The sequence below is a fragment of the Colletotrichum aenigma genome, assembly GCF_013390185.1.
Source record: "Colletotrichum aenigma strain Cg56 chromosome Unknown KSG_Cg56_contig05, whole genome shotgun sequence".
NCBI classification, from domain to species: domain Eukaryota; kingdom Fungi; phylum Ascomycota; class Sordariomycetes; order Glomerellales; family Glomerellaceae; genus Colletotrichum; species Colletotrichum aenigma.
Window position 1 is genome coordinate 3,000,272 of NW_023500911.1, and position 27,838 is coordinate 3,028,109.

The following is a 27,838-nucleotide window of genomic DNA, read 5'->3' on the forward strand; positions in this document are numbered from 1 at the left end:
AGGCTGAGACCCTGGGGGGAAGAGAGGCGGCGGGAACCATCTCTCAAGCCGAGTCCGGTTCGTCGGGCCAGGCCGATTCGCCGACCATCATCTCCGTGTCTTGTCCCACCCCACTCTGTTCTCTCCGCTTGTTCCTCCTGCCCTCCAGTCTTTCCCCTCCATTCTCCTCGTGCTCCTCTTTGGCCTCCTCTCTCTCTTCTCCACATTCTCCGCATCAGACACGGCACACGACAAAAGCCCAAGGTAACCTTCTCCACCCGAACCACACTTTCGAAAGTTTGTGTGACACTTATTTTCGAACGGTTCGCTGGAGTACTATGTAGTGGTGTGGTGTGCCTGCGCGAACACCGGATGAAGAGACACTGCGGTTCGCGCTCTCCATTTGGCTCATCCGATGTGTCCGTCGCTCTTCTTCTCCCCCGAGTTTCCTTGCCAGAGTTGCAGGGGAAAGCCGGTCCGTACGTACTGCATGCCCACCGCCCAGCGAGTGGTCCCTCAACGGCCGGATATCTTCTTCCCAAGACGACGGCGCGCTCCGGCACTGGTGCTTCACCCCTGAACAGCTACAGGGTATGTCCCTACCGCCATCGACTGCCCACCAGGACCGTTGACCATTCTTCAAAAAGTGCCCGCCCTTCACTCCGCCTCCGACAGGAGGTCCAACTCGCCTGAACTCTGGCCTCTCTGCGCCTCTCACCCTCCTTCTCACACACGGCCTCTACGCAGGACACACTCTCTCTGTGCGTATCCAAACATACCACACCCGCGGTTCTCCGGGGTTACCGCTGCGGAGGCCTGCCCCGGATAAAGTGTCGAGCCTTTTAAGGTTACGACCAGAAGCACGGAAGAATCCCGTTCGCCTCCAGGACGGGTAACCTTGGCCCCAGTTTCGCCGTCCAAGCAACCGCAGTCTGTGGGTTTTCCAAGGCAAAAAAAGACCAGCAAGACCAGGGAGCCAAGGATATTGATCAATGGGACAATCGTTAACAGACCTGGAGGCAGGACCCGTCCTTACCCCTGGCTCATGGCGTCTTCTCGACCTTCGTAGGGTGGTCCCGGTTGGGGTACTACCGAAAATGCGCCGTCCTCGCTCTTCAAGACGGCGTCGTCCCTTTCTCTCATCGTTGCATTCCGTGCCCGCCTTCCTTGCCGTCTCTCTCGCTCTCTTATTGTGTCTCGTTTCCGTCTTGCTGCTGGCGTGCTGCCTCGCCTTTCACCCACACCGTCCCTGCCACTCGTTCACGAAGCTCGTTGCCAGTGTCGTACTCCAGCTGCCCAACATGATGCGAGATTTGTTCCCAGCAGGCTTCCTGTCGTTGCTGCTGTCGTCCCTGGCAGGGCCCGCGCCGGCCGCTGCCACGGTTCTCTTTGCGTCGTCGTACAGCGGAGCCATCACCACGCTCAACTTCACCCTCTCGGGCAACAACGGCACCCAGTCTACCTTGCAGAACATCTCGACCTCCAACGGATGCGCCCCCAGCCCGTCGTGGCTGACCCTCGATAAGCCTAACGCGAAGCTCTACTGCACGGATGAGGGTCTGACCACCGACCACGGCACTGTCTCGTCCTTCACGACCGGCCCCGACGGCAAGCTGGAGCAGCTGTCCAAGGTTGACACGATCAGCGGGCCGGTGAGCGCTGTTCTTTTCGGTGAGAAAGGGGCCGGCCTGGCCGTTGCTCAGTAGTAAGTCCGAATAGGCGTTGACGACATTTTTCCTTGGATCATGGCTCTAAAATCTGATGCAGTGGAGGCTCCTCTCTGAGCTGGTTCGACATCTCGAACCCAGCGGCCATCACGCCCGTCAAGTCCGAGACTTTCAACATGACCGGCCCGGGCCCTAACCCTTCGAGACAAGAGGCACCCCACCCTCACGAGGTCGTCCTCGACCCCAAGGGCCACTTCGTGCTAGTCCCCGACCTGGGGGCCGATCTTGTCCGCGTCTTCGCCGTTGATGGCAAGAACCTTGCCGCTGTCGAACCCTTGGTGGCCGCCCCCGGCAGCGGACCCCGCCATCTCGAATTTCTCGTGACTCCCGAAGGCAAGACGTACATGTATCTCATCGCCGAGCTGGCAAACACCGTGACCGCCTACGACGTCACCTACCGCGAGAACAAGACTCTCGGCTTCAAGGAGGTGTACTCTGGTTCGACCTACGGCGCTGGCAACACCGCGCCCGCGGGAGCCAGCGGTGCTGAGATTTGGATTTCCGTAAGTTCCGTGACTCTAAGAACATCTGGGGACAATGATGGTGGTGATGGTGATAATGCTTGGCTGACACTGTACAGTCCGACGGAAAGTTTCTGACCGTCTCCTCCCGAAACGATAGCGCTTTCAGCATCACCAACCCGGACACCAACGAGGGCGCTCAGATTCCGTCCGACTCCCTTAACAGCTTTACCATTAATGCGGAGACGGGTGAGCTCACTCTCCTGCAAAAGTTCCCTGCCGGAGGCCGCATCCCTCGCCAGTTCTCCGTCAACAAGGCCGGCTCGCTCGTCGCCGTCGGTCTCCAGTCGGACAGTCGCGTTGTCCTCATCAGCCGTGACGCCGTCTCGGGCAAGCTGGGAGAGATCATTGCCAGCACCAAGGTGGAGGGCGAGGTCACTGCTGTCATCTTTGACGAGTAGGTTTGCCGGTTTGGTCTCGGGGGTCTGATGTTTTCATTACGAAGGCAAGGCCTTGCCTCACTTACAACGGGCTGTCTTTCTTCTTGAAGCACAAGGCAGCAGGTTCATAGCAATTACCAGATTTAAGTTCAAAAATAAGAGTTGGGTGAACTTGTGTCTTTTTGCCGTGCACGCATGCAAGCTGAAGCGTTCATCGGGTTCCGTTGGCGACTTGCATCGCGGGGGTCAAGAGGCTTGCTTCTTCCCGTCCTGTGTCATAGAAATGGACAGTGGAAACAAGACGTCCGCGGCTTACGGAAGAACGGCTCGATACGACTCTGAACCAAGGAAATCAGCAGGCGACGGTGCCAAAGGTTGGTTCACCGGCCGCGGTTGCGTCGAGAATATGGTGGGCACGGCGGAGAAGGCCCTGGCGAGCGACCTGCAGCAAGCTACGTATGAGCGAGTTGAATCTGGTATCGAATGGGATTGATGGGGACCGCAGGCAGTACATATGTAGATACCTAAGGTATGGATTCCTTCCAGCCGCCCGCACCCCGGATTCGCGGGGACTGGACCACGGGCGGGGACCAAGCTGGCGAGACGGCAATTATTGGGTCACAAGTGACGGCTGTAATATGTGGCAGCGGGATGGGATGCTGGGTTGTTCGCGTGGCTTGAAATTGTAAGGAGGTGTCTAAATGCTAAGCAACATTATGTGATGGAATTGTCCAAGATTAGCGAGCAACTCCCGCCGCAGATATCCCTCCACTGGCTTCCATTGGAGATGCAGCAGCACCTCAACGATGGACCACGTGAAGGACGGGAGCCCGAAGACGGGAGGGACGCTGAAGAAAGGGAAGGACAGGGAGGGCACCTCAGTCACTTACTAGGTGGAAGGTGCCTGCCCGAGGTAAGGTGTCTTAGGTAAGGTAACTACGTAGGTAGGTAATTCATACCTACCGTCCAGTCCGTTAGGTACCTTACCTTAGGTAGGTAGGTAGGTAGGTTGACGGGCAGGTCCAGTGAACCTCTCTCTACCTTCACCTTAGGTAGGTTCCAGTCCGAGGCGCCTCCTTCCCGCGTTACCCCAAAACCCTCCACACCTTGCCCGACCCCAATCCATCCATCCACGCGAGACCAACCCCTCACTCCTTTTGAGCACCACCACTACCCTCCCCTGCCCGGATGGAAATTGGCTGCGGGTGACTTGACCAGAAGCCAACCAAACACCAATGTACTCTAACTACTGGTTGGTATTCACGCGCATGGCAGCAAACGAGACACGACACTACACGGCTGAGAGAAAACCAATACCCCTGTCCTGCATCCTTTCCCCGGTTCCGTGGTCTTTCGGTTTGCCCTGCCATGCCATGCCATGCCATGCCCATTTCGTGCCATGCCCGTTGCAGTCTTCGGTTCTGACTGGCCTGCCACTCTGCCCAGCAAGAGCAAGCATCGCACCAGTCAGTCGTCGTATGGCATCCTCCGCATTTTCCCTCCCGTCGTTTCTCGGGTCCAGAATAATAAGAATGATACCTGCTCCACTACCGCGCATCACATCACCCTCTTCTTCCTCCTCCTTCCCTCGACCCTCTCTCCCGCCGTCCAACCGCTCCCGTCCCCTACTCCCAAGTGACAGGCGAAAAAGCTTCCTCGATAACCTCCAGTGTGGCCTGACAGTCTCTGCCGCGGGTCGACGACTTAAAAAGCCTTGGTCGCACCGAGGAGCCCGCCACCACTCGACGTACTTGCCGCCGCCCCTGCCCTGCCCTGCCCTGCCCGGCCGACAACTGACTGCTGCCCGCTTGCTCGGACGTTTCCCCGTCAAACGATCCACCAAATACCTAGGTACGGTAGTTAACTCAATACCACGCGACCCGACTCGGCTTTCTCTTTCTGTGCTGCGCTGCGCTGCGCTCTCGCGGCGCATCAAAGTCTGCCCCTCACGTCTTCCACACAACTGTTGCGCCTCCAGACGCAGGCAATGTCCCCGTCCTCGACGGGCGACTCTCCCCACTCAGCCAGCGGCACAGCGGGGAGGCCCTTCTCCGTCCCCTCGCGCGACAACTTCAACATCGAGGTTCCCTCGCCCTCAATGACATCCATCGTAAACGGCATACATCCACTCAAGTCGCCCGCCTCCCTCAAGACTCAGAGAACACCCAGTTTCAGCAGAGATGGTCTCATTGGCTCCGCCCACAAAGCCCGGAACATGTCTCAGTCTTCCGACCACCGCCCCGATGCTTTGACCAACGGTGTACACAAGCCGTCTAGTGATGAGGGCTCCAACCCGCTCAAAAGGAGAAACACAGACGCTGGCGTCGACTACCCGAGGAGGAGAGCCACCATCGCGGTACGTTTTTTCGGTCCCCTTGACGATAATCCTGCCCCTGCAGACCTGGCCCAGGGCTTATCACTGACGACTGCAATAGTGCGAAGTGTGTCGCTCTCGCAAGTCTCGCTGCGATGGAACCAAGCCCAAGTGTAAGCTCTGCACCGAGCTCGGAGCCGAGTGCATCTACAGAGAGCCGGGCATCAAGCTGGACGCCGGCGACAAGTTGATTCTGGAGCGCTTGAATCGTATCGAGAGCTTGCTGCAGATGAACATGGTCGCAGGCCAGGCCAACGGTGGCATCGCCATCAACCAGGAGTCTCCCTCAATGAGCAACGGCTCAGGACTCAATGGAGACAGTATGATGGGAATCTCAGGCACCGGCAACTTCGTCTCAATTATTCCTAACGGTGGTTTAGGCACCTGGAACAACCCGACCAACATCTCAACCATGCCCAAGCTACACACCAACGCCGCCCTGCACCTGCTTCAGTGGCCTCTCATCCGCGACCTCGTATCTCGACCCTACGACCCGCAGATCCTCCTGCAGCTGGAAATGGCCCGCGAACCGCTGCACTCACTCACAAAAACCCCATGCGTCGACCTCTCCAACACCACCGCCTACATCGAGGCTTATTTTGAACGAGTCAATGTGTGGTATGCCTGCGTGAACCCCTACACCTGGAGGAGTCACTACCGCACAGCCCTCTCCAACGGCTTCCGAGAGGGCGCAGAGAGCTGCATCGTCCTGCTTGTCCTGGCATTGGGTCAAGCAAGTTTGAGAGGCAGCATCTCCAGAATCGTTCCTGGAGAGGATGCGCCCGGCCTACAGTACTTCACCGCAGCCTGGGCCCTTCTTCCCGGCATGATGACATCGAACAACGTCCTGGCTGCCCAGTGCCACCTTCTCGCTTCAGCCTATCTGTTCTACCTCGTGCGACCGCTCGAGGCCTGGAACCTACTTTGCACCACAAGTACCAAGTTGCAACTTCTGCTCATGTCCCCCAACAGGGTGCCGCCTAATCAGAGGGAGCTCACTGAGCGCATCTACTGGAACTCGCTCCTGTTCGAGAGCGACTTACTCGCTGAGTTGGATTTGCCACACTCGGGCGTCGTTCAGTTTGAGGAGAACGTTGGCCTCCCTGGTGGCTTCGAGGGCGAGGAGCAAGAAGCGATTGGCCGAGACGACTTGTGGTACTTCTTGGCTGAGATCGCGCTCCGGCGGCTCCTCAACAGGGTCAGTCAACTCATCTACTCCAAAGACTCGATGGCGTCGACCACCAGTCTGGAGCCGGTCGTGGCGGAACTCGATTTTCAGTTGCAACAATGGTACGAGAGCCTGCCGATCCCGTTGCAGTTCCCATTTGGCCGCACCGTGCTCTCAGATCCGGTGCAGACGGTCCTGCGCTTGCGATTCTACGCCTGTCGGACAATCATCTACCGCCCGTACATCTTGGCCGTACTGGACAATGAGCAGGCTGTGTTGGATCCCGCTGTCCGACAGAATTGCCACAAGTGCCTGGAAGCCTCCATTCGGCAACTGGAGCACATCAATGCGCAGTAAGTGTTACTGATTGGTCACGCCACGTGCTGTGGTGATGGCATGCCACTCTCGGCGTACCACTGCTAACTCGCCGCAGTCATGCCGGACATATGCCATACTTGTGGCAAGGTGCCCTCTCGATTGTGTCGCAGACGCTTCTTGTTATGGGTGCCACCATGTCACCCTCTCTGAGCAGCATTCTGCTGACCCTCGTTCCTCACCGGGAAACCATCGACCAGATCATTAATGACGTGGTGATGGAGATTGAGCGATATTCGACGCTGGCGCCTAGTCTCAGCCTGGCAGCGGAAATCATCAAGGAGGCCGAAGTCAGACGGAGAGCATATTTGAGCGGTTGAGGGCTGTGCCAGTCCGCTGCTCGTACGACCTTCCTCCAATATTTTGGGAAGAAGACCCACGCAGGACTTGCTATGCCCAGAAACAAACTGCACGCATGTGTGGCCTTGCGTCTGACAGGAGGGCAAAAGCACCCTCGATCCTGGCTCCAGCCTCAATGTCGACTACAAAACGTCTGCAGTCTTTCTGATATTCTGAACCCCCGGTGATATCGCTGCCCGGCCTTCCGAATCGTCTCCAAACGTGGGGAAGCGGGCGCAACAGGTACACAGGCAGCAAAATGCCAGAGAAACATCTGGGGTGCAGAAACAGTCTGGGGTTGCATCATCTGGAGAAGGGATGTGTGGAGACCTGCAAATTGGGGAGGCGTGGTTGGCGGGTAATACTGGGCTCACCGGTATTCGGACCGACACTCCGGCGCTCACCCGTTCAACCAATGACTCCATTCCACGCCAACCCTCTTCAAGATACCTCACCCGCCATCTCCGGGAATGGCAGCAGGATCACAGGACAGAGGCTTGGTTGCTGTCATTTCTCACCAGCGCAATTCTGCTGGTGCTCGGAGTGATTCTTCAGCGGCTGGTTTCCTGCTGACGGCTTCAGAGACGCCGCCTCGCCAGCGATCTGGCCGCAAGCCACTCGAGGCCGCTCGACCCATGTAGTGTCCCATTGTTGACGGGCACTTCACCTAGACTTTATCGCAGAGCTTTGGACAGTGAACATGGAAGATCTTAAAGATTTTCAAGTCTGCGGGGAGGAAAGATATTTCCCTTCTGGATTTACTCGTCTACTTTTCAAGATATCACTGTAGGAATTAGCATTGCCAACAAAATACCCCTGCGTGTGCCGAAAAGACCAACACAAGTCCAAAAAGCATGCGCCTCTTTTAAACCCGGATGGTGCTCGGATAGGCGCAGCACAGCGTCCGTCCATCAACGCGCCCTAGTTACCAAACAGGACAAATAATCCCCCATTCAGAAGGTCACAGTCTACGTCCAGCAGGACGTGAGATTATGCTGCAGGGCGATCAGTCCAGGGACGCAAACTTGCCCCAACAAGCTTGGGCTGCGCGGGGTTCCCACCCATGAGTTGCATGCACGCAAGGGGAAAGACTTGGAGGATGCATGTCAAGCGATCTCACATACAGGGCAGTCACGAGGCGCGCTATGCTGACTCTATGTTGTACTCTTCCTTGTCATTAGGAGACGTCGCGATTTCTTGGTAACATGCAGTCAATCTCGCGGTTGTCTATCTTGTGGGTTCTTGATCGAACACGGCCCATTTGATGGAGATGTGCGCGGGTGAGGAAATGTAAACATGTCCAGATTTCCGTGCTTTTTGTGGACAAGGAATCAACGAATAATGACGAGTTGATATTGGTAGCTTCATATCGCGCCTTCTGGAAGCAGTCAAGGTATCTATCGACAACGCGGGTGCCGGCATGCCTCATATTAATTGGCTGTCATTGTCTATGCACGAGGACTGGCGCGCGCCACATAGCCAACCGACGGCCTCCAAGTCGATAGCCGGCATTCGATCGTGGTGAGATAGCACCTCTCTGCTCGTCAGTGTCTGTTCGACATCAACATGCGTTCCGAGCCCGCGGATTGGCGGCGTCGGTCCAAAGGAATGCGAGGGTCAATCGCCGCTATGTCGCTGCAACCCCCCACTTTTTTTTCTTCTTTTCCGGGAACCTCCTCAGGGCACACGTGGGACATGAACGAACCACTGCGTAATAAACCTCCCTGACAGATAACTCTTCAGCTCTGGAAGGAGGCAAAAGGCACCGTGGTACCGGGACCAAGTATCCGTTTTCGAGTGCCGGTGCGGATGTGGGGTTCAGAGCCGGGAGTCCAGGATGCGGGAACGGACCAGATGGCCCTGCACGGGCAATCGTGGGACCGAAGCATCGGGGGAGGTGCAGGATGTCGTGTGGAGGACGGAAGATCCACCAATCCGAGCGAACGCGGACTGTCAAAATTGGCGATGGATGCGAGAAATTGTATGCAGGCGCCGCCGCATAGGAAAAGAAGCAGATGCCGGTATTTGTGCGCTTTATAGTCCGCTCGATGCGCCGGGGTTGCGGTGAGTTCGGTCTTGCTTGCAAGAGCGGCAACTTTCGCCTGGCCACGCATCTCCAGCAGTCTCATGTTGAGATGTACCAAAACAGGTACGTTACCAGAGGAGCTGTATCTCAAAGAGCGGCCACTGAGGTCAACAAATCGCATTCACTCGTAGTAGATTGTCGTTGACGCTACGTGCACAAATTTGAAGTACACGAGCTGAAACACCATGACTGTGCTATGAACATTCAAGAGAATCTACCCGCCTGAAATGCTAGTGGATACAATGTACAGTCCTCGTGTGAGCGGCGGTCTGGTCGTCCTTCTCGTCGTCCTTCTCGTCGTCCTTCTCGTCGTTGTATTCGATTCCTTCTGAGTTAGGTGATGTCCCAAGGGAGTTCTCCCCGAATAAAGCACTTGGAGCTCGGGTATTAGTATACCTGTATAGAGTTAGGAATTGCCGTTAATCTGCTTCTTTCTCCAATCAATCCAGCCACCAGGCCTCTATTAGCTCGCATTTCTTGGTCAGGATGCATTCTGCGAAATTTTGAGCCAAGGAATCCGGGCATGAGATAAGGCGGTCAGCCGCACGAGACCAGGCAGTAGCTCCGACCACCGGACCGGCCCCGCACCGACCAACCGGGACGGGAAAGCACGGCAGACATCGGCAGACCGAGACGCCGTTCAGACTAGCTAACGTGCATTATGGTGCATGGCCCGATTTTGCACGTTGTGGTGAACCTTGTGCACAGCATGTGGGATTTCGGTGTTCGATATCGTAGGGAAGAGTGGATTGTTAGGGTAGACCCTCAGCACCTTACCTCAAGGCACTACGTATCCAATTGCCAACGTAAGGTACCTAGGTAGGTACTTGAGTAACCTTGGGTTCCTTCAGTGCACAATGAGACTATGTGTCAGATCACAGCCCTCATGACGGGCCGGCACCGTTGTCATGGGTCAAGATGGCATGGCGCGACGCCACGGTGCGTGACTCCAGCGGCTCGCTCGCTTCTGCGACGTCCGCACACTGCAGACGGCTGTTGTAACTTGTAAGACGGACGGGTCGGGACTGCTCTGGGAGGGCAACAAATCAGGGCACGTCAGGGCAAATCCAGGGCGGTCCAGGGCAACGGCGGCCAGAGCGGTCAGATCATCCAGGGCAGCCCCTGCAGAGCGACAGCGCTAACATCAAGGCTCAGCCTCCGGTTCGCTCCCGCGAAGCATCCTTCAGGGTTCCCTCACCGTTCCCCAAGGCACTTCACCTCCTGCCCCCTCACTCCTCTCCCGCGCTGCTGGACGCGCACGGTGTGAACTGAAGTGAACCAACCGTCCAGTCCCTTCTGCCAACCTTGGCAACAGGTGGTGGAGGAGTTCGGACTGGCCGCCTGCTCAGACGACGACTCACGGCGGACGCATCGGCCGTGTGTCTTTGCCGTCTGTCTGTCACGTCAGCATCTTCTGGGACGGAAAGCCGACGTGATGGAACAAACTTCAAACGGGCCGGTGCATCTGTATGAATCGACTTTGATTGCTTCCATCTGCCTTCTCAAGGTGGAGCAGCAGAGTGAGTGGCAGAGACACACAGAGACAGCAACGTCTCGATTCCACCCCACTGCCGCAACACGTAGCCCTGGACGTGGAAGGGGAACCAATCGGTTGCCGCATCTGTGGCGCCCCTAACCCCCTTTCGCAGCTGCAGCTCGGGCTATGGAATGACTCTCTCTCTCTCTCTCCCTCTCTCTCTCACACACACACACAAACGGCCTTGCCATGTTGCAGTCATTTTCAGGTTTGAGGATTCGACGGGAAATGTCCCTTCCCTTGCTTGCTTTTCTGCCCTTATGGGACTGGGGACAGCCACTCGCGGCAACCTTAGGCTGCCTGCTTTCCTTGCCTTGGACGTGTCTCGTACCGCCGAATAAACAAGAACCCCTCGTTCCATCTGTCATGTCTACTGCCTACCTTACCTACCTACTTACCTTGCCTACCTTGACTACTTAGTCCCAAGTCCGTAAGTAAGGTAGCCTGGCTTGACCACCTCGATCATCTACCTATCTCGGTATTTCGTGATCCCACCAGCCGCCCAGCAGACAGGAAGCAGCCCGCATCCTGTTTGGTCCCTCTCAATTCTCACCTCTCCACAACACACGACAACCCGACCAAACAGCTTGCGCTGCTGCCCGATTGATACCTCACGAGAGCGAGGCAAACAATCGCCATCGTCCCGATTCTTAGGGCGCGCCATATCATCTCTCGCCCGCCTGCATAGTGCATGGCCGACATGCAACCCGTCATCCAAGCCCAATCACAGCTATAGGCATGCATTAAGTCCGCCCACTCGCGAGCAACCAGCTGTTCCGCTGCCCTTTTTCCCACACCCTCGCCTCACGACTTCCCGTCCCGTCCTGCCTCGATCCCAATTTCCTCCCGCTCCCTCTCCCGGATGAGGCTTTCTGACGCCCAATGGCCTACCGAGATGTGGAAGACTGGCACAGGACAACGACCCGACGCCGCTACCCTCAAGGGCCGCTGCCTGTCGCTGACCATGGTTGGCGTGCCGGTGGTGAGACGTCCTTAGATTCGCTCCCATATCGGAGGCCCAAAGACCTTATACAAGGACCCGAGATAACTTCGTCCCCCGGACGAAGCCGAACCTCCAGGAACAGCAGCGGCGCGTCTGCCACCGTCATCGAGACGATGCCCGTACCTGTGCTGTCGAGAGCCCCAGTGACGGAAACCTATAGAAGGGGACGATATCCAGCCGCAGACTACGCCTATGATGACTTTGGCGAGACCGAGTCGCCCACGCCCGGCCGGAGGGTGAGTCCTCGGCGTGCTCGGAGCCCAAGAGCCGCCCAGCCCTCCCGGCCCCGTCGACCTTACGCAAGGGAGAGATCTTCCGCATCTTCAGAGTCTGGCACGGACACCGAGACGGACGAGGAGTCAGCGACCAGTATATCGACCCAGGAAGAGAAACGCCAGAGACGGCACGAGAGGGTGAAGCGGGAGAAGGAGAGAGGGAAGCATGAGAAACGCACGCACCGCCTCGTGCTGGAGGAAAGGCGGCTCTCTCCAGAGGAGAGAAAGAAGAAGACGCCCAAGCGCCGCAGGAAGATTAAGGAAATCGTGTATGTGGAAGAAGACGATGATGAATCGACCGTGCACACGCCGCGACAATCGCGTCAGTCTCTCGATGAACGCAGCAGATCTCCCTTGCGGCATCGCTCTCGTCTGTCTCGTTCGGCTTCCGAGAGGCATTTCTCGAGGCAGCGCTCCCACAGTCCCGCAAGGAGGCCGAGCCAACACCGGCCTCCAGCGAAGACTTGCGAGATGGTCTCCAAGCCTCCTACGTCCTCCAAAAGGTTGGCATACGGAACGCTCCCTTACCGAGGTGATTCTGATGTTGGCCCGAGCAGACCTTCCAGAAGACATCAGTCAGATGTTGTGTATAGAGACTCTCGGATGATTCGACGCTCCCACACTCTTTCGAGGGCGGCATCCCAGGTCACATCGCACAGCACAGCTTCGTCGACTAAACATTCATCTAATTTCATGGGCCAAAGGCTCGCCAGGAGCGTACGTTCTCGCTCGCCCGAGAAACCTGTCAAAATGTGAGTCGCCGTCTAGGAGCCTCCGGAGTCAATATTCCTCTGGTGTGCCACGTGCTAATGATATCACTGCAGGGCACAGTGTATGATTTGTATGGACGAACATCGGTCTTCGAAAGTTCCGAAGCTCAGTTGTGGCCACCGCATGTGCGAGTCTTGTCTTGAATGGCGATTCCAGCTTTCCATCACGGATCCCCAGTCTATGCCTCCCAGGTGCTGCACGCCAGATGTCATCCCGCTCAAGTATGTCGAGCGTCTGCTGTCATCTGACTTCAAGATGAATTGGAACAGAAAGTATTTGGAGTACTCGACCCGTAACCGGATCTACTGCTCCTCGCGACGCTGCGGAGCATGGATCAGACCATCGGACATCTATCGCAGAGGGAGTCGCAAGTGCGGCTCCTGCAGGGTATGCGGAACTGATGTGTGCTGCTCTTGCAAAGGGAAATGGCACTCGTCAAGAGACTGTCCCGACGATGAAGACACCACAAGATTTCTTGAGCAGGCCAAAGAGGCCGGCTGGCAGCGATGCTACAAGTGCAATCACATGATTGAACTCGAGGAAGGCTGCAACCATATGACATGGTAAGCATCATTGGTCGACCGTCTGTCTGCGATCGGGGCTTTGCTGACGATAGCAGTCGCTGCGGAGCGCAATTCTGCATGATTTGCGGCGTCAAATGGAAGAACTGCGACTGCCCATGGTTCAATTATGACACGACAGACGCGGATAGGCTTCCCGACGTACAAATTCCGGCAGTGATCCAGCGGCTTGAAAGGCTGGATTTGACCATGACATCCAGGGGCATGCGGCCGGCGCTTCGCTCGGGGCCGTCACCTCGGTCTCGGTCCCAAGATTACGAAGACAGACTCGTTCGTAGGTTTCAAGACAACCGTGACGACGACACGCGCAGATTTTTGAGTTACGGAGACGACGACGTTCTTGACAGAGGATACGGGGAACTTACTGGCGCCAACACAACGATTGGAAACTACGCAAGTGATGATTATCGCAGAGAAGCTGACGACGTATTCGTATCCGGACCACCAGTGCCACCCGCACCAACGCCACCGGCGGCTTTCGAGCGCCCCACGCCGACCGACTACATGTCAGGCGTCACCCGGGCACGAGGCCTCCCTCAGGATACGATGAGCCAACGAGACTCGATGGGCCAGCGCCTGGCTGAGCGCTTCTCGGAGTTCCGTTCCAGCCCGGGCAGCCCCTCCCGGTCGGGGATGATGGGGCCACCACCGCCGCATACGATTTCGCCTCTCGGGCCGATGACGGCGTCCCCCATGGGGCCCCCTCCTCCTTTGACGGCGCCCCTAGGAATGGGGCACCCGCCGCCAATGCCGATGCTTCGGCGACACACTATGGAGGAGGAACTGTATAACAGCGCCAGAACCATGCGACCCTCAGAGCGAGTAGTACATGGACGCGTGGCTCATGACTACGAGGCAGAGGCAGCGATACACGCCACGCCCAGTCGGCGGCGTCCATACGCGGAACCCAAGTCTTCAACGCTCGCTGGCCTCACAGGACCCGGCCGCGGGATGAACCGGGTGTTTGAGTGGCGGAATCATGTCCACCCAGGAGACCCGGAAGACGGTTCCCGGGCATAACGACCCTGTACTACGACAGAAGATCAGGACCAAACCAACAAGGTATCTCAATGACAGCACATAACACCGGACACAGGACACACGAAATGATTTACGGGGGTTTGTTATTTGGCCGTTTGGTTGGCGTTGCGCACTTGGAGAGGCAACTTGCCGTTTTATGGGTTCATGCTTGTAGCACTAGGCGTGTGATCTCCCGAGGTGGGCATGGACGTATGAGCTTCTGGTTGCTGAGAGAGGACTGTAACGTGTATACTCTAGCTCTAGGAAAGAACCTCGCAGCAAAGGTTTATCCGGCGTTACTTTGCGCTGCGCTTGCGGACTGGGTGCTGTTAGGCTGTTTCTCATGTGAACTCTCTGCCTCGGTCAGTTCGCTTCTGTGCGGCGCGGCGAGGAGCGGGAACGAATCTCATGTGCATTGTCGTCCGAAGACGTGGCCCAACGAAGTAAAGTTTGTCTCTGGCAGGCCGTGTTGTCGACCTTTTGGATCGAACAAGCTTTGTGTTGCCTTGCTTTAGATGGGCAATCTCCATGCTGCCGTTGGCCGAGAGGATTGTGGGACGAGAGGAGTCCGGTGGTTGTTGCCAAGGCATATGGCGGCAATATGGCGGCCTGCAAAGTCGAGGCTCACCTTAATTACCTTAGCTACGGACCCAGGTCCGGGATCAACGAGACTGAGGCGTGCGGCGGATCTTGACTCGCTCTGTACCTGTGTCAGCGGGGGAGGCTCGAGGCCCATTTGCCGTGGCGGCGGTCGTGGCGGGTGGGGCAGAACGTGACGTGGTGCGGTTCCTGGCTGTTGTTCGCATTGATGCCCATCTCAGATCTCAGGGTAGTGCCGGTTGCACTCCTGTATGCGACGCAGCATCTCACAGCTACAACAACAATGGGTGTGCTGCGTACGTATAGTAGTACACAGTAAGCGGCGGCACTCGGATGCACCCCCATTGCACATGGGCGCACGTCCACAGGGCGCAAAAATGCCTTTAACACATATCGATCGGGCCTGGTCCCCTGCCAAGACAGACGATGCCTGCGCCTGGGCATCCATTGAGACGTGGAAAGCAGGACAGGCGGGACTGCAAGCAAGGACCGGGGAGGCGAGGATGAGCATGCTTGGCTTTGCTGTGGCACTTGGACCGCACACCCTCTCTTCTCTTTGAGTAAGTAATATATTGACTTTCTGGCGTTGGCGAGGACCAAGAGCCCGTTCCTGCAAGACGCTTCTGTCGTAAAGTGCTGAGTCTGACCGACTTTAGATGATGAGTTTGAGGTGAAATTGGCTTGGGTATGGACTGCGTGGGGCGAAAGTCAGCCCTTGAGCTTAGCAGCGACCTCCATGTTGGACCGATCATCCAAGTCAAACCGAGATGCCCATTAAGTACGGCGGCACTCGGATGGGAATCATCATGGGATGGTGAGGCGAGAGGGCCGTCTTTTGATTCGGCAGTGGCGCATCGCATTTGTGCTCAGTAGGTAGGTAAGGTACACTAGGTTACCTTAGTGGGCCTACCAAGTACCTAGGTACATACTATCCGTCCTGGCCCTGGTCCACGTCCTCGACTTCCGGATGCCTTGCCCCCAGCTGCGCTGGTGGCATCCAATGAAGACTCGCGTTGCTTGACGTCCCGCTGAGAAGGTTGCATCATTGTGCTGTGCGCTCTCTGCAAGCACCGCAAGCAACTCTTGCTTGGCGTCCCCGGGGTCTTGGGTTTTCCTCGTGCCTATCCAATCCTGCCAACGCTCCCGGGCTATGGCTGCTTCCCGACTTTGTCTGCTTCTGCTTCTGCTGATGCGCTGTCGCAGTCGTTGTAAAGGCTTACTACCTTGCCAAGTTGGGGGATAGGCACGCGCTCAAAACCCGGAACCGAACGTGCCTTACTTTACCTTTTGGGCTGCGAGTTTGAGCTTTCGCCTTCCAAGACGAAGAGCTGCTCGTGCTTCCCAGCCTCACATCCCCCGACCACCGACCCGACTACCGCTCCTGGGGTACCTTACTTCACCTTATCCCATCGCTTTTCCATCGCTTTCCCATCCTCCCTGTCCTGTTACCCGTCCTACTTACTACACGTCCTACTATACTATCCTTTCCCTTCTTGCATGTGTGGGATACGCCTCGTATGCCCTCTCGACACCACTCTTTCCCACCCTCCGTGCGAATGCGAGATCGAACACGCGACCGGACTCCCGCTATTCCCTTGATCTGACCGTCGCTGCCACTTCACCGGTCTTTTCGCTCACGACAAACTCGACGACCCCTTCACTTCCCCGTCTGCCGCCACCGAAGCGACCCGATCGGAGATGACGGCGTCACCAACAGACCGACGATAGCAGCTCTCTCGTTATATACGCCGGACCTGCTCTCTACCTCTTCCCACCCGCACCGAACCGAACCCCATCGGCGCACCCAGCACACTCTTCGATACCACCATGCTTCTCGTCTACCAAGTCGGGAGCGTCAAGATTGGCGAGGTCGTCCGCTATACCGTCACCTACACACCCTCTCAAGACCGAATTCTGCCTTCGCCCGAGCGCCTCTACCTGCGCGTCCGCAACACCTCAGCAATCGCCCTTCGTGCCGCCTTCGTCCACGGCCCCTACACTCTTTCCGCCGCCGCTTACCCCTCCAACTTCGACCCCAACGTCAAGTTCGCCAACCCCCGTCGCTATGGTGTTCCCGAATTCGAGCCCATGCTCAAGGCTGGCGGTTCTTGGGAGAGCGAACTGATTGTCCCGGAGCATTTAAGGCAGAGTGCCGGGACCGGAGGAGGCAGTCACTTTGGCGTATCCCCGGACCACGAGATCGAAAGCGCAACGTGGATCGTCGAGGTATCGTCCCAAGTCATCTTCTCGACCTCGGCTGCCGTAGGCTACGAGGTGACAATAGCAAGAGATGCCAAGTCCCTGAATTTGAGCTACTCTCTGCCCGTCATTGGCGGCCAGGCGCAGGTACCGCAACCCGGCAAGGTCGCCGACTTTCAGCAGAGCCTAGGCGCCAAGGACGGACATCATCCGGCGCAGCCGAAGGGCGTCTTCTCCAAAGCCATCGAGCTCAAGGTTGAGGACACGGCCGCATTGTGGAATACTCCGAGGCTTCCGGGCTGGGATGATCTCAACATTGACCGTTTCAAGAGCCGGCCTCGTAAGGACCAGCCCGTCGAGAGCGTCGCCCACGACAGCAGTGCTCAGACAGAAAAGAAACCCGAAGAGAAGCAAAAGAAGGTCCATTTGGTAGTCTTGACTCATGGCTTACACAGTAACCTCGGGGCAGACATGCTCTATCTCAAGGAGAGCATTGATTCTACGGTAGCCCAGGCCAAGATTGATGCCAAGGCCAGACGTGCCAAGGAGCGTGCAGAAAGAAAAAGCAAAGAACATGCCGATACGAACGGGGCCAGCTCTTCACAGGAGACTGTCCCCGAAGATGACTCTCCTGCAGAGGACGACGGAGATGATGAGGAAGTCATTGTTCGAGGCTTCTCTGGCAATGCGACAAGGACGGAGAGGGGTATTAAATACCTGGGTAAGAGACTGGCTAGATACGTTCTCTCCATGTCCTACCCCGATCAGCCCTTTCTTCCGTCCAAGAAAGGACACGCCGAATCAGCAGTCGCTGCCGTTTTTAACAAATCTGAACCAGACAGCAACAAGGCAGCCCACAAACACAGTACTATACACAAAGAAGAGATACAAGAGAAGCGTCCCTTTACCATTACCAGCATCAGTTTCATCGGACATTCACTGGGTGGATTAATACAAACATACGCCGTTGCATACATTCAGAAACACTCCCCAGAGTTCTTTAACGTTATCAAACCGATCAACTTTGTTGCTCTTGCCACGCCTTTTCTCGGTCTCAGCAACGAGAACCCTCTCTATGTCAAATTTGCCCTCGACTTCGGGCTGGTAGGCAGAACCGGCCAGGATCTTGGCCTAACCTGGAGGGCGCCGACCATCGCAAGGAGCGGGTGGGGGGCAATCGTCAGCAACCTCGGAGAGAGCGCACACAAGAGGGTCATGGGAGAAGTTCAGCCAGAGTCAAAGCCTCTGCTGAGGATCCTGCCGACGGGACCGGCTCACACTGCCCTGAAAAAGTTTCGCAACCGGACGGTGTATTCCAACGTTGTCAACGATGGCATTGTGCCACTCAGAACTAGCTGTCTCTTGTTCTTGGACTGGCAAGGATTGGGACGCGTGGAGAAGGCCCGGCGAGACGCTGGCTTGGTTGAGACTCTGGTCGGTGCCGGTTGGGCTGAACTAACCGGCGGTAGCTTGGCTCCCACACCTCGGAGAACTAGCATGCTCCCTCCGGAAGACGATGCGACGCCCGACGACCAGTCCGGCAACATCACCCCCACGGCCCCGTCCAATGCAGTCGAGGTTCCACAGCCACCGCGGAACGCAATGATGGAAGATGACAGGGCCAGTTTGCGGTCTGTTCCCACGCCTTATAATGAAGATGGAGGACCTGAGGGCGGGAAAGACGCAAATAGTGGTGGACCATTCGCCGGCTTCTTCTCCATGTTCAAGAGCAGCGACTCTTCGCAGCCCAAGGCACCACCCATATCCAACAAGCAACACAAGATTTACAGGAGAAGTCAGACCATCAATTTTGACGAGATATCGCAGTCATCTGGTGGCTCCTCCAAGGTCACTGCCGGCCACGAACTTGAAAGAGGAGAGAATCGGCATATTGCCCCGCCGAGAACGAGCTTCTTCGAGTCCGCTCACGACCTGATCAACCCCAAAATTCCTACCACCGAATACCTGATCGACCCATCCAAAAGGCCTCGCGCAATCTTCCATGACCGTGTCTACCAGCCTGCTGATATTCCGCCTCCGCCGTTGAAGAAGAAACCCACGGGGTCGTTGGCTTCTCGGCGAGGCACTTTCCGAAGGGCCGCCTCAACTGGCTCTGGAGGGTCGAGGACTAGTACGGACTCGTCTCCGCATCCATCTCACCGGTTTTCACATGAAGGTACCATGGATTCAACCAGAGACTACGATGACACAGCCAACACAAACCCGAACAAGGGCGCCGATGAGGAGATTGACGCATCGCAGATGCGGGTTGAAGAGAAGATTGCACGTGCTTATCATCGTGGACTCGCTTGGAGGAAGGTCTTGGTCAAGCTAGAGCCAGACGCTCACAACAACATCATCGTCCGTCGAATGTTCGCCAATGCCTATGGTTGGCCTGTGGTGAAGCATCTCGTCGACGCCCACTTTAGCGACTCCGCTACGGCGAGGACACGTGATGCTGACGAGCCAACTGGGGAAAGAGCCAACGATATCAGCCTGCCACCTAATAAGTTTGGCGATGAGGTCAACGATAGTGGTGCTTCGTTTACCGGAGATGGCGCGAGCGATGTTCTGGGGACGGCGCTTCTGTCCCCCAACTCCCAGAGAGAGGCGGAAGACATGGTCCCTGACATGCAGCCACCCCCAAAGCGCCGCTCGTCATCCCGAAGCTCCTCAGCCAGTCCGCCGAGGGCAAATCGGCCTCCGCGACCGCCTGAGCGTGTCGACTCGGTTACGTGGAGCGAACGTGACTGGGCGGACAGCGATGACAGCGATACTACTACAACAACGACAGCCAGTGCAAGAAGCCCCACATCACCGACAGGCCCCAAAGACAAGGACAAGGCGCGATCATCGACGCCGCTCGGAGGCTGGAATTGGACGGAGAAGATTGTTGGTAGGGCAAGTCGCAAGCCATCATCCAAGCCAGAGAAGACGAATGCCACCACGGTGACGGCGCCAGCCAGCTAGAGCGCAAGGGACACTATCGTGCAAAAAGCCTATACCTTTACGTACATACATACTGATTTAATCGATGAGACCACGCCCTGATGAAGTTCCTTCCTAACGTTTGATGGCCGCATTTTATAAACCCAGTAAAGTTATAAACCCAGTAAAAACTTGCTTCAAGCAGTGAAAATTGTAAAAGTCAAACAGAGACTGTGTATATGCCCTACACTTACTTGCCTGCGTATAATTTTTGTAGGCGATGGTCATCGGACGATGTAGACCTACGTGCCTTGTTAGCGCAGCAAGCTATCTGGCGTCGTTATTGATGCGGCTACGTTCCTAACAGACTGCAGCTTGCAACGTGTGGGCAGTATCAAATATCACGTTCAGAAACGGTCAATTTTTTTTATTATTTTTTTCAGTTTAGGACCAGCTTGCAAAAAAAAGTCGAAAAAAAAATGGACGAACAGGGAATCGAACCCTGGACCACTCACATGCTAAGCGAGTATTATACCACTAAACCATTCGCCCGCACCCGGCGCATGCGAAATCTGCCTCAGAAGCAGTTGATAGCCATGGCCGCCAACAGCAGAATCATCACAACCTATAGCTAGGACGACCCAACTTGTAAAAGCAGCGTCTCAAAATTAAGGCAGGTCATGTCTCGAGAAACTTTGGGTGTAGTGGTGCATGGGTGTATCCTTTAGAGGAATACTGCGCGCCGATTCATATCCGCCGCAAGACGAAGGTTTCCCACACCTCTGTACCGAGTCAGTCCAAGTTCATCCGATGAAGGTATGCAGAGCGGACGCACGGATCCAAGAAAAGAAGAGAAAGGAAGAGAAAGGAACATGCCTTCAGTCTTCGTCGGACTCGTTGTCGTTTGCCAGGTCGACTTGGAAAACCCCCCTCGCGAACCGGACAAAAAGTTTCTTGGCCTCGCTCTTGCGGTCATCCACCCTCCACCGCTCCTCGTCTCCCTCCCACGTAATCTTTGTGATCCTCCTGCTGCAACCGTCCGCGCCAGAGGGTATCACTGTGATCTGTGTCAAGGGATACCTTGTCCAGCTCCTAGCCAGCACGATCCCCTCCCCCTCTCCACCGTCCGCCTCCGCGGCCGCCACGTGGGCTATCACCCATCGGTCCTCCATCTGCTGCGGCCAGAGCCCCTTCTTCATGCGGTCCCATCCGGCCGGAGGAATGACGCGCGCGCCGTCCCACACAGCCGAGACCGGCTTCGAAAACTCGTACTTTCGCTCTCTCCAACTCCCCATCTTCTTCTTCTTCTTCTCCTGCTCATCAGCCTCCTCCTCAACCTCCCCAGTCTCTATCGCGGTGTGGGTTCGTTCGTTGGGTGCACTGATCTGCGTCGGAGAGGCTCGTAACATGCCCACAAGGCGCAGCGGTCCTTGAAAGAGGATATTTGCTAGTCGGTTCATGCTGGCTTCGTTGCAGGCGATCTTGAACTTGGAGCGACAAGTTGGGAAAGCAAGGTTGTTGTCAAGTGCCCCATCTTAAGTACTTAGGAGGCGGAGGCATCGCTGCCTGCTCCTACCTTCTTCATTTCTCGTAGCTCGCTCAGTTTCGATCCTCATATCCTGCGGGCTTATTCGCTTACGCAAGGAATTCTCTCTGTGAAATGAGTCAGACGCAGGACCCTAGCCAAATCATCAGAATGGCATCCGAAAGTTTTGTCGATTTAGACTGCCGCATGAGATGTGTGTGGTGAGGTCGTCTAGGCAGACACCTCTCAGGCAGACTTGATAACATGACACGGATAAAGGGGGGGAGGGGGGGGGCGGTGGCCGTGCCGCATGAAAGCCACCCGTGGTATTGGAAAACTCCATCCTAGTGCTGTAAACCCAGATATGAATACTCATTCATGTACGTTAACGAAGCTAATACTGGATTCTATTTACAGCCTACGCTTGTCAACACACATTGCATTGCTGGACCTTCGGACGCAGTGGTTTTTTTTTTTTTTTTTTCTTTTTTTCTATTCGCTGTATCTGCGACAAATATACGAATGAGGCGACCCCTTGTCCGACAGCCTCAGTGACTTAGGCACATCTCAACCTGACAAGCGGGGGAAATAACACAGGACAAAGGTGGAGCTGCGAGCTCGAGGCGCAGTGTTATAGACGCCTCTCCATCTGCAAAACAAGAAAGCAAAAGATGTACAAGGGAACCCAGCCTGGTTCTTTTCCCCCAGGGTATCGCCAGCCATAATCCAACTCCGAACTCATCGCCACTCGTTGATATGGCTCCATTGCATCACCCATCCCGCTTTTCGCCCCATGTATAGATCCAGAGCACAGATACAAAATATTAAAAAATAAATAAAAAAATCTCGATACTCCAAAGAATGTTCCTCCTGGACAAGGTGGGGGACGGAAGGTGGAACAGCCCAAGTACAGCGACATCGAGAATATGGTAATACGGTTGGGGGACAGGGTGACGAAACCGTCGACACCCCTGGCCCGGTGAGTAGAATGGTACGTACTGCCAGACATGAAGTAAAGAAAAGGAAAGAAATCTTTCGAGCTGATAGCTCATGGCCAAAGACATATATACCGAATGTATTATGCCCTCTCTAACTGCCATCGGTTCGACACCGGGCAATCGCCAGGCATCTCATTCAAACAGGATCCTCCCGAAGGGTATCGAAGCGTAAATGGTGACAAATATGGAAAATGGCGTTTAGGTCGTCAATCAATTCCAACCGAGTGAATTCTCAGCAGCAACGGGGGCAGAGATGATCGCGGTCCTTGCTGAATTACCCGGGCCGCTGCGGTTCGTGCGGCCACTGCCATGACTGTCTCGGCCACCGGCGACTCCACCGTAGTTAGAGAAGTCCCTGCTCATCAAAGCCCCGCCCATCATCGGGGGGCTGCCCGCGCCTGTGTAACGCATTTCAGACGAGGTGAGGGAGCTAGCGCGGCGGTGGGCCTGCTTCTTTTGCTTGTAGCGGCGAGCAATGATGAACATGGCGGCGCCGTACGCAGCAGCAACACCAACAGCACCAATTCCAATAGCCGCTGCAGTGCCCTTCTGGATGGGGGTCTGCTCGTTATTATCGTTGTTGAAAGGGTCGTTGGGGTTGGCAGCATCGGTGGACGATGAGCCGCCGTCACCAGTGGCGTTGGGGTCATCCTCCATGCCCGGAATAATTTCAATGGCAGGGTTGATGTTCTGAGTGAGGTTGAAGACAAGCTGGTCAGGGTTGTTGTAGATGGCAGAGTTAGGAATCTTGATATCCATGCGCAGGGTATCAACCATGCTAGTAGGATAGTAGAACCTGGCCAGGGTGGTAATGTAGCCGAGAGTCTGAGAGGTGTCGTAAGGAACAAGCTTCTGCATCTTGATCTGGGTCAGGTCGAGACCTGCTGCGTCGGCCAAAGCCTTGGGAAGACAGCTGAAGATCTGAGCTGCAGCGTTGGGGTTCTTGCTGACGTGCTGGTAGTTCTCGCCGTGCAAGAAGCCAATCTGCAGAAGTGTGGAGTCTTTCGGCTTCTCAACGTTAGGGTCAGGCGGGCTGATGACCTTGGGGAGGTCAGAGGGCAACGGGGCTGTCGTCGTGGGGGCCAGAGCCTCGGTAGGAGTACTGATTGAGGTGGATTGCTCCACGATGATGGTGGTAGGAAGCCAGGACTCGGAGTCGGTGATCGTAGCCGTGGCAGGAATGCTGGTGATGACGGGTGTGGTCGAGGCAGGAGGAGTCGATACCGTAGGTGTGGTCTCAACAACAGGCGTTTCGGTGGTGTTGACGGGGATGGCAGTCGATGTAGCAACCGGAAGCTGAGTAGTCGTAGGCTGGGAGGTAACCGGAACGGATGTCTCGGTCACAGGAGCAGTCTCGTTTGCGATAGTTGTCGGCGGGATAGAAGCAGTGGACGCCGGAACAGAGGTCGCACTCTCAGCATCGGTGGTGTTGCTAATGGAAGTCACAGAAGAAGGGAGCTCAGTTGTTGTCGGGAGTCCGCTAGTAATGGGAACCTCGGTCGAAGTGGAGTTGACAGGGATGGGCTCCACGGAACCAGTCGCTGTAGTTGTGGGTGCAGACGTGACAATGCTGTTAGTCAAAGTAACCGGCTTACTAGTTGACGTTTCTCCCACAGGAATCTCCGTCGACGTAGCGTTGATTATGCCCTCCGTAGAAGAAAGCACAGTGGTGGGAACGGACACGGGGAGCTCGGTTGATGAAGTGATGTTAACAACAGGGTCGCTAGGAACCGGCACGGACGTAGTCGGCTCAGTCGAGATCTCAAGTGCCGAGGTAAGATTCACAATGGGGTCGGTAGGCACTGCCGATGTCGTGGTACGATCAGTTGGCGATGGGAGAGCAGTGGGCGTCGGGATAGGGACGTCGGACGAAGCGGCAGAGGAGGAAGCGGCGGGGAGCTCGGCAGAGGTTGCGTTGATGATGGGAACTTCGCTGGATATCAGGGAAACAATGGGCTCCAGCGGGTTCGTAGGCTTCGTTGTCTGGGGGGCCTCGGAAGAAGCAACTGAAGTTGGCAGGCGAGTGGCGGAAATAGTAGCATCTGTGGAGGCGTTCTCTGCGGGAGCAGAGGATTGAACGGCAGCGGAAGTGGTTTCGGCAGGTAGTGAGACGGACTGGGCTGAAGTGGACACTGCGGGCTCCGTAATGTTGACACTGGGAGCAACGCTCGAAGCAACGACGCCGGAAGTTTGCTGTTCGGGAATCGAAGTCGACTCCGCAGCAGAGGTCTTGGACTCCGAAGTTGACGTCTCACTCACGACACCAGTCGGGGCAAGCAAGATACCAGAGGAAGAGATGGAGAGAGTCGTCTCCGGCACTGAAATAGACCCGGCCTGGGTTGTGGGAGCAGCCAGATTGCTGCTGTTGGCAATCTCAGAGCTAGCAGGGACGGCTGAGCTCGTGACGGCCTCCGAGGTTGGCGCAACGACAATGCTTGAACCGGGGGCACTGGACACACGAGCGGCGTCAGTGGGCTGAGTCGAGTTCACCTCAGTCGCGGATGCGGCGGTAGACTCGACGGCACTAGAAGCTGCCGGCGTGGTCTCTGCAGCGTTGGATGATTGAGCCACCGAAGTCGCCGACTCAGGGGCGGTGGATGACTGAGGGACAGAAGATTCCGGGGATGGGGTAGGCTGAACGGCAGCAGCGGACGACTCGGGGGTAGTCGTCGGGGTTGTTGCGGCAGCGGAGCTTTCAGCCGTCGGCGTGGGCGTCTGAGTCGTGGTCGGCAGAGGTGAGATTGTAGAGGCATCGCTTGTCGCAACGGGCGAGGATTCGCTCGTTGTAGGCACGATGACGGGGGGGAGGCTGCTGGTGGAAGCCGCACCGCTCGCCGTCGTCTCCGTTGATGGGTCGAAGACGATGGTGCTGGAGATCACAACAGTCGTTACACTGCCATCTGCAAGAGTTGCGGTGGACAGCGATACAGAGGATTCAGTGGCTCCTGAAGAGACAAGCTGGGTCAATGCGACAGTAGACGTAGGCGAGGGTGATGTGACGGCGGGGATCTCTGTTGAAGAAGCGCTGGATGACGGATTCTGATTGAGAGTGTCGGTCAAGCTGGTCAGGAAGTCACTAAATGACGAACTCGGCCCGCTTGATGTTGTCGAGTCGAAGGGCGTGCTCTCCGGTGCTGGGAAAGTTTCGGGTCTCGTGCTCGTGGAATTCGTGAACTGGCGTTTGACGTGACGGGGAAAGTAAATCTTGGGCCTTTCCTGGTCGGCGCAGGCAGTGGTTGCCAAGCCCAGGGCGGCGGCCAGAAGAGCAGACTTGGCGTGCATGTTTCCTTCCCAACAATAATCCCGATTATCGAATTTTCAATTGAAGTTTTGTTTTAGCGATTGTAAGATACCAATTTTTGGCAGTATTTAGTAGTCTCCATGTAAAGTCAGCAGTGGCGCCCGGCGATAGCTAGAGTGAGACGGGACTCACTTGTCAGGGGGTTCTCAACGAATGTACTTGACAAATGTGTCAATGAGTGTAAGTATAGTTTGTTGTGTTTTGCAAGGTGGTAAAAATGAGCGACTCGACGAGAAATCGTCGGATGGGTGCGGGAAGGACGTGGGTTAGTTGTCCGTCACGGGTTGAAGAATTACAGCAATTTTCGATCGCGAATTCATGAGGAAGTTGGCGTTTGTCCGCGAGACCTTTGTCGGGTCGTCAGATCCGTTCGTGGCACATAAGGGGACGGAAGAGGATCGACTCGGTGGACCGCGTAGGCGCAAAGGGGGCGCAGGTTGAGAATCGAAGAATCGACGTCGCCCGGGGAATTCTTGACGGAGGCGAGAGGAGGTCGAGGTCGACGATTCGAAGACGAGGTCGGGAGAGGTGGGGGCGCAGAAGAGGAGAGCGAACGAGAGGAGTAAAAAGGGAAGGGAAGGGAAAAGCGAGGGTGGTAAAGGAATGGAAGGGGACAGGAAAGAATGTGGATGGAACGAGGCAGCAAAAGGATGGGAGATTGATTGATTGATGGAAACACACGACAAGGGATGAGCGACAGGACGGGGGGGGGGGGGGGGGGGGGAGAGAGAGGATGAGCAGACAGGGGGGATGGGGGTGGGAGGAGGGATGAGAGTGGGAGGGGATGAGAGGGAATAAGATGGGATGGGTTGGGATTTGGGCGGCACGGAAGGGAGTTGGAATGGCAGACAAGCCGGGCACTGCTGGGCAGTAGTAAATCGCAGTCCAGGCACGGAATAGAGCGCAGACAGGGGTGATAGCCCATTGGTTTTGGCGTTTTTTCTTTCCCTTTTTTTTTTTTTTTTTTTCCCCCCCCCCCCTTCCTTTTCCTCCTCGACCTCCAGTTGTCCTACCGCAGCTACTTCACTCTTACCTGCACTTACACTTGCACTGGCGGCTGCACACGCCCACCACACTCTCAGAACACACACACATACACACATACGCCCCCCTCTTTCTGCTCGACGAAACAGCAACAACACAGCACGGGCATGTAACGACAACAACAATAACAACAACAAGACGAATGAACGAGCGAACTAACAGGACTCGTCTCGGGAGGAACACAACGCCCTGCGGGCGAGCCAAGGCCGAGTTGGCAGCATGGAAAGGCACCTGGGCTACTTTGTGCATCCAACAGTGAACAAGAACGTATAGTGTAGTGTCCGCCGTACTCAGTCAGTACTTCCACTAGTTTTACGTCGGTGATAACCTCTGATTCCCTCTAAGATCATTACATTGTAGGGGCGAGCCCAGCATGTCACCCACCACACACACACACACAAGTCGCCGAATGCCTGGCCGACTGAGCTTGCTTATGCCAGCTTACTTACCTAGTCTTCATAGAGCGGTACGAGTTATGCTCGCCGCCAGCAGCGGCGGCCGATGATTGCGCAAGTGGACTCGGAAGTACAGAGTAACAAAGCAGCCTATCTCAGTACGTACCTCATACATTCGTTCGTGCATGCGCGTCGCTTATGCGTATAGATGGCCAAACGGGCAAAACTACGGCTCGTTCGTTTAGTAGATGCATTCCTAATCGTTATGGAATAACCGCCTCAGTTGACGACGAAGTGACAACGGCTAAGTCAAACAAACCCGGCTCGGTAGCGACGAGCAACCGCCCAATATGCTTCGTCTGATCTCATGCCTAGTCTGCCTCTCTGCACTGTAAGCTCTGTACGCGGCAAAGTCACAGCGTCTCAACAGTGCACGGCACACACAATCCGTTCACTAGTGCAGTGCTCGACGAACAAGGGGCATGCCGCGGAAGAAATTGAATTTTGACTGGGAAGCCAGGGTCCGTTGGGTGCGCAGGTGACCAGATCCAGGATCTCCCTCCCATCTCGCAGGTACAAACAAATTAGGGAGTTTAGCAGAGACGAGCACCGGGCCGTCCAAGGAGCCAGCGTCCCTGCATAGCCTACCTACCGCTACGTACTTTTAATCTGTGTTTGCCGCGACTGCTTACCTATGAAGCTGCAGACTGAG

General features: G+C 56.0%; 5 protein-coding genes across 5 annotated transcripts; 4 read left to right on the top strand and 1 right to left on the bottom strand.

The window, feature by feature from the left end:
• Positions 1 to 1,280: 1,280 nt before the first annotated feature.
• CGCA056_v008472 (putative 6-phosphogluconolactonase) lies at positions 1,281 to 2,628 on the top strand (the record flags this gene model as incomplete). The annotated part of the gene is made up of 3 exons (XM_037323719.1): positions 1,281 to 1,684; positions 1,747 to 2,209; positions 2,287 to 2,628. 3 exons carry the CDS (start codon positions 1,281 to 1,283, stop codon positions 2,626 to 2,628), a joined length of 1,209 nt encoding a protein of 402 aa, XP_037177458.1.
• A 1,966-nt stretch (positions 2,629 to 4,594) lies between these two features.
• On the top strand, positions 4,595 to 6,844 carry ecdB-3 (Echinocandin B biosynthetic cluster transcription factor ecdB; the record flags this gene model as incomplete). The annotated part of the gene is made up of 3 exons (XM_037323720.1): positions 4,595 to 4,963; positions 5,043 to 6,502; positions 6,583 to 6,844. 3 exons carry the CDS (start codon positions 4,595 to 4,597, stop codon positions 6,842 to 6,844), a joined length of 2,091 nt encoding a protein of 696 aa, XP_037177474.1.
• Positions 6,845 to 12,790: 5,946 nt separating this feature from the next.
• On the top strand, positions 12,791 to 14,136 carry arih1 (E3 ubiquitin-protein ligase arih1; the record flags this gene model as incomplete). Its single annotated transcript, XM_037323721.1, has 2 exons — positions 12,791 to 13,098; positions 13,155 to 14,136. The coding sequence occupies 2 exons, from the start codon at positions 12,791 to 12,793 to the stop codon at positions 14,134 to 14,136; spliced, it is 1,290 nt and encodes a 429-aa protein (XP_037178235.1).
• A 2,427-nt stretch (positions 14,137 to 16,563) lies between these two features.
• On the top strand, positions 16,564 to 19,905 carry ROG1 (putative lipase ROG1; the record flags this gene model as incomplete). Its single annotated transcript, XM_037323722.1, has 1 exon — positions 16,564 to 19,905. One exon carries the CDS (start codon positions 16,564 to 16,566, stop codon positions 19,903 to 19,905), a length of 3,342 nt encoding a protein of 1,113 aa, XP_037178237.1.
• A 2,691-nt stretch (positions 19,906 to 22,596) lies between these two features.
• Positions 22,597 to 25,668, bottom strand: CGCA056_v008476 (uncharacterized protein; the record flags this gene model as incomplete). Its single annotated transcript, XM_037323723.1, has 1 exon — positions 22,597 to 25,668. The coding sequence occupies one exon, from the start codon at positions 25,666 to 25,668 to the stop codon at positions 22,597 to 22,599; it is 3,072 nt and encodes a 1,023-aa protein (XP_037177478.1).
• Between the last annotated feature and the right edge of the window lie 2,170 nt (positions 25,669 to 27,838).